Source organism: Salvia miltiorrhiza, chromosome 4 (assembly GCF_028751815.1).
Source record: "Salvia miltiorrhiza cultivar Shanhuang (shh) chromosome 4, IMPLAD_Smil_shh, whole genome shotgun sequence".
Classification (NCBI taxonomy): Eukaryota; Viridiplantae; Streptophyta; class Magnoliopsida; order Lamiales; family Lamiaceae; genus Salvia; species Salvia miltiorrhiza.
In genome coordinates, this window is record NC_080390.1 from 42,031,693 (window position 1) to 42,038,123 (window position 6,431).

At 38.9% G+C, this 6,431-nt stretch overlaps 1 protein-coding gene across 1 annotated transcript; it reads right to left on the reverse strand.

Moving 5' to 3' along the window:
• Positions 1-1,237: 1,237 nt before the first annotated feature.
• Positions 1,238-3,377, reverse strand: LOC131021772 (cytochrome P450 71AU50-like). The gene is made up of 2 exons (XM_057951057.1): positions 2,090-3,377; positions 1,238-2,016 (listed from the first exon to the last, which is right to left on the reverse strand). The coding sequence occupies exons 1-2, from the start codon at positions 2,942-2,944 to the stop codon at positions 1,402-1,404; spliced, it is 1,470 nt and encodes a 489-aa protein (XP_057807040.1). The 5' UTR covers positions 2,945-3,377; the 3' UTR covers positions 1,238-1,401.
• Between the last annotated feature and the right edge of the window lie 3,054 nt (positions 3,378-6,431).

The following is a 6,431-nucleotide window of genomic DNA, read 5'->3' on the forward strand; positions in this document are numbered from 1 at the left end:
TAGTCTTTTATTTGATTAATTTTGCTTTCTTAGTTAATTAATATTTTCTCAAAATTAAGGCGTGGTGGCTACACCAAAATTATAGATTTTAGGGAATTGAATGATTTTACCTGCTCTTTGTGGGATCGACCCTGCTTGTCATTATACTAATTTATTTTGATAATTCTGCAGGAATTATTTGGTGGAATACGACGTCCACCAGTTATTCCAATTATATGGTCTTTTGTGATCTACAACACACCATATAATCTACTTATATAGAGATAATGGGACATTCATATGCAATTATGGACAATTCAGATCGGAGATAAGATAGTGAACTTAGAAATCATTGTATACAAGTATAAAAGTTCTTGCTTTCAGTATATAAATCCAACAATATGAACACGACCTGTTAAGAAATTGCTCGACACTAATACTAACACGACACGATCCAAACAAACACGGTACAGATACGACACGAAAAGGATAACGATACGATTTGAATCATGTTAACACGACATGATTTAGTACAAACCCTGATTAAACACGACTCGATAGCAATACAAAAAGTAAAAAATTATAGTAATGAATAAGGAAGAGCATGAATTTTATGTTGCTTGGCGGCAGAACAAATGATGTAATTAGAGAAAAAAAGTCACCAAAATGTAAAATACCTTAACTCTAAAATAATAATTAAAATAAAAATTTAATAAAAATAATAATATTAATTCTAACAAGTTACTCGAACCCGACACGAAATTATCGTATCCTTATCAAATCGGCACCATAAGGATACGAACCCGATAAGACTTGACATTAATTCATTAATTTTGTGCAATTTCATAGGGTATCTAAAATTACCAGCCCCACCTCTCATTAATTTACTAGCCCCACACTATAAACACCTCCTTGAACAATTTCAAAAAGAGCAGTTGGATCATTTAAGAACCTTAGCCTCTATTGTCCTTCCTCAACACACCATCTATCTTCTTCTTTTTAATTTGTACTACTATTTTTTCTTTCTTTCATTTCTCTCCAAATAAAACATTAACTGACCCTCAAAAAAGGAATAAAACATTAACTAAGAGAAGAAGGAGACTTGAAAATAAGTTCATCGAGACCACATAATTGAAGATCAAGATTTTTATTTTTAAATTTTTTTCTCTTTGATAATATTTCCTTATGACTTAAGATTTGTTTTGATTATTAATATGCTTGGTTAAAAGTTGTTATCTTAGTGATTAAATTAGATGAATATACTAAACACATTTTTTATACGATACAATTAACCACTTGTTCCACACTCTGTTTATTTTAACACAATAATTTATTTCGTTCATACATGCTTAAGGTACATAAAATATTTTACCAATAAACTAAAATAACATTCGATGCGAATTAAAAAAAAAAAAGCCTAAGTCAAATGTGTAGTCGATAAGTAGGAACCGCCATGAGACGCTTAGCTCTAGCAGTAACCAAACCAAAGTGCTCAGACATATCTATGTGGTGAGGCTTCATACCATTTGGAAGCTCCCAATGAAAGCAATGCACCAATTGCGCCACCAGCAGTTTGACCAGCGCCAAGCCTAGTTGCATCCCGGGGCATCCTCGCCTGCCCGAGCTAAATGGTATAAGCTCGAAATGCCGGCCCCTCATGTCTATATCGCTACCAACGAACCTCTCCGGTGTAAAAGAGTCGGGGTTAGCCCAAACATCGGGATCCCTCCCGATAGCCCACACGTTCACCATCACTCTTGATTTTTTGGGTATGTGGAAACCTTGCAGCTCACAGTCTTCCATGGATTCGTGAGGGATTAAGAGGGGCGCCACGGGATGGAGGCGCATCACTTCCTTCACCACACACTCCAAGTATTCGAGTTTGTCCAGATGCGATTCTTCAACCATTGATTCCAATCCCACAATTGATTCCAGTTCTTCCTGGAGTTTCTTCATTACGGCGGGATGCCGCAATAGTTCTGACATTGTCCACTCCGTCGCAGTTGCAGAGGTATCCATTCCTGCTATCAGTAAATCCTACACCAATTTTTCATTTCCTTGTTATTATTGACCCCCCAAAAAATTGAGAAAGAAAAATGAAGATACGAACCAGGAGCACGGCCTTGATGTGGGTACGGTCGAATTCGAATCCAGCTTCTCCGGAGTCCATGATCGCCATCATGGTATCAACAAAGTCGTGGCTCTGCTGCTTCTTCTGAAGGTGATCTTCCATGATCTTCTCCAAGAATCCATCAAACACGTTGCTCAACCGCTTCATTCTGCGATTCAGGCCATGGAGATCAAGTCCCCCAATGTAGGGGAAATAGTCTGCGAGATTGAACTGCGCGGTGATCTCGAGCGTCTCGCTGAACAGAGCTTTGAACCCATCCTGCTCGTCGAGATCCCTGTCGGAATACTTCCTCCCGAGAATCATCAAGCAATTCATATCACCGTTGACGGCGGAGATTCTGGCTCTGAGATCCACGGTGTCCCTGCTCTGCTTGAGCGACGCAACCAGCAGCCCGAGCTCGGCCTTTCTCATGGGCTCGAATTGCTTCATCTTGGAAGCGCTGAGCAGCTGCAAGGTGCAGAGTTTACGCATGTTGCGCCAGTACGGGCCGTAGGGCGCGAAAGCCAGATTCCTCTGGTCGTAGCTCATCCGGCAGGACGCATCGCTGCGAGGCCTGCTGGCGAAGACGAGGTCGTGGGTCTTGAGAACGAGCTCGGCGGCTGCCGGAGACGACACCACCACTGCGCGCACGAAGCCCAAGCGAAGGCCCATGATGGGGCCATGTTTTCGGGCTAGACGGCACAGATCTACGTGAGGATTCTTGCCCAGCAGGTGAAAATGGCCTAGTATGGGAAGCCCTATCGGGCCGGGAGGCAGTCTGTTCGGGCCGAGTAGTTGTTGGAGGAGATAAACAAGTAGGATCGCTGATAAAACCGCCCATATCCAAGCCATCATTCTAGGCTAGAACAAAAAGTTGCTCTTGAAAGAAAATAGCATAAAAGAATAAAAAGATTTCATGCTGCAACTTGACATTGGTATTATAAAAATAGTGAAAGACTAACTATTACAAAAGCAAGCCTCTGCAATATATATGCAGCAAACGAATATACTAGAACCTCAACTCTAGTAACCCTAATACAACTGTTCTAGTGTACTACATAAAGACAAAGAATAAAGCTGCATGAAAACATAAATATCATAACAGAAAAGCCAAACTTTATTTTGACTTTCACGTGCTGTGTTGAACTGATTCATGGCTTGAGAAAGCATCTTCATTTGAGTGTGTCTTCATCCTACATGGCACAAGATGTTGGGTATCATGCTGAGGTGGAGCAAGCTTGGTATGAACAAGACTTCTAACAGGCTCCCTCAATTCGATCGCAGTCAAAGAACAAACCCCCAACGTGTAACACCCCGATAACTTAGATTTATTTTATAAGTTTAATTAATGGTATTTTCTTGTATAGCTTATTATTATTATTATTATTATTATTATTATTATTATTATTATTATTATTATTATTATTATTATTATTATTATTATTATTATTATTAATGATTCCTATTAGAATTAGAACTCCTTTTATCATCTTTATTCTTTATCTTAGTAGGAGATATACATAGAAAATAATTTTTTTATATTTATCAAAAGCTCTTTAGAAACTAGTATAAATATGGGATCTATTTTCAAACCCTAAAACAGACGGACACACTAATTAATTAGGGTTTTAGAGAGCAGAGAGGGCCAGAAACGTGTAGGCAGTTTCTCCCTTGGGACTTTCATAGAACGTTGTCCATCCAACGGTGAAAGCTGAGTGGGATACAGTTCAGAAGATCTGAGCTGGAGTCAGATTTTCGCAGGAAATCCAGTTCTGGCAGTTTCGGGAGAACGGTCATAACTTCCTCCACAGAACTCCGATTCAAGCGAAACAGGCGGCCACGGAAAGCTCTCTTGAAGACGAAGAAGTCGTATTTCTGGGCAAAATACGATTTGAGGACGTTTGAGGCTTCAAACGAAGGTTTGAAGATGACTGGTCTGTTCAGCTGCGATTTTGACGAATTCTTCTGAATTCTTCAGGTGCGGCGCTATTAAGACCTTCATTCCGGATTTTAGTTAATTGCATTCGACTTTAAGGTGAGGGATTTTAGGCTTATTCATATGGTTATATATGTTTTTATTATCGCGTTGGTTACTTGTTTACGTGCATCTTATGACTATGTTGTTATGTGTGATCATGGGACCTAAGCCATTGATCTATGTTATGTGTGATCATGAGACCTAAGCCATTGATCTATATTATGTGCGATCATGGGACCTAAGCCATTGATCTATGTTGATAAGTTGATCATGGGACCTAAGTCATTGATCTATGCATGTGTTTGGTCATGGGACTTAAGCCATCGACTCAAACTATGATTATGTTTGTCAAGAGGCTCCGGTCTCTTGGCGTATGTTTGCAAGTATGATAACGTGATTTGATTATATATGTGACATATATGAATATTTGTTATGTTCCTCACTGAGTATATTTTTAATATGCTCACCCCTTATCTTTTCAGTTTTGCAGTTTCAGAGTCGAAGTGGCCATGGAAGTGGAGAATGACTAGTGATAATGATTTTACATTGAACATTTTAGTAGAATTTGTTAAGTTTTAGTTTATCGTTTTATTTATTTTTTTATTTTATGATACTACTTTAGTTTTGGCAAGTTGATTTAAATTGGTTTAAACTTTTATAATTCAAGAAATTTTATTTTATCTATTAATTTTTCAAAGATTTTATATTGAAAAGTTTATGAAAATTGGGGTGTTCCATAGCATTCTTTAAGCGCGAGAAGAATTGCAAGCTAAGTGGCTTGGTCAGAATATCAGCACATTGATCTTGAAAAGGTACATGTCTAAGATCAATCAAACCAGCAGAAACTTTATCTCTAACAAAATGAATATCCAGCTCAATATGTTTAGTTCTAGCATGCATAACTGGATTAGAGGCTAGAGCTATAGTGCTCATGTTATCCACCCAAATGACAGGAACTTTCACACTGATAGATAATTCAGAAAGAAGAGATTTTACCCAAGAGATTTCTGATACAACATGAGCCAAGCTTCTATATTCTGCTTCTGTACTTGATCTAGAAACAACAGCCTGCTTTATTGAGCTCCAAGAGATAAGACTCTTTCCCATATAAACACAATAGCCTGTTGTGGACCTTCGGTCATCAAAATCACCTGCCCAATCCGAGTCACAAAAACCAGTAACAGTGCAAGATGATTTTTGCAAATGCAGGCCATGATCTTTAGATCCAGCAAGATACCTCAATATCCTTTTAACAGCCTTCCAGTGGGAATCAAGAGGAGCCGACATATATTGACTTACCTTGTTGACACTAAAAGCAATCTCTGGTCTTGTTATGGTAGCATATTGAAGTGCTCCAACTGTGCTTCTGTAAAGCTTTCCATCGACATTACTGACTCCATCCCCCTTGGAAAGAAGACAAGAAGACACCATTGGAGTAGGACATCCTTTAGCATCTTGCATTTTCAGTTTGTGGAGAAGGTCCTTAATATATCCCCCTTGGCTCAAATGCAGACCATGAGCGGTTTTGGTAATTTCAATACCAAGAAAATGATGAACATCACCAAGATCTTTAAGAGAAAAATGAGTGTTAAGTTGATGTATAACCTGCTGAATGTCTGAAGGCAATGAACCAGTAATTAATATGTCATCAACATAAATGAGAAGATATATGGTAGAGCCACCGCTGATTCGAAAAAATAAGGAATTATCTGCCTTGGATTGAGAAAACCCAAGCTTTAGAAGAACGGACTTGATGGTGAGGAACCAGGAACGAGAAGCCTGTTTAAGACCATATATAGCCTTCTTGAGTTTGCAGACCATAGGTGCAGGACCAGAACTAGGTGGCTCAAAGCCAGGAGGTGGCTTCATATAAATTTCTTCTTGTAAGTCACCATTTAGAGAAGCATTGTCAACATCTAAATGAGTAATCTTCCACCCAAAATTAACAGCCAAAGATAGAATAATTCTTATAGTAGCAGGCTTCACAACAGGGCTGAAGGTCTCATTGAAATCGAAGCCTGGTTCCTGAGAGAAACCCTGAGCCACAAGACGAGCTTTATAGTGTGAAATGGACCTATCAGCATGGCGTTTGATCTTAAAAACCCATTTGCAGCCAATGGCATGTTTGCTAGGAGGAAGAGGACAGAATATCCAGGTGCCTTTCTTGACTAAAGCATAAATTTCAAGACCCATGGCTTTCATCCAAACTTCAAGGTTCATAGCCTCAGTGTGAGTTTTTGGCTCAACATAAAGATAATCAAACTGATCACGAGTTTCAGATTGATAAGCTCTTGGATATTTGGGCTTGAAGGTACCTGCTTTAGAACGAGTAACCATAGGATGAGTAGCAACTGTAAAAGGTGG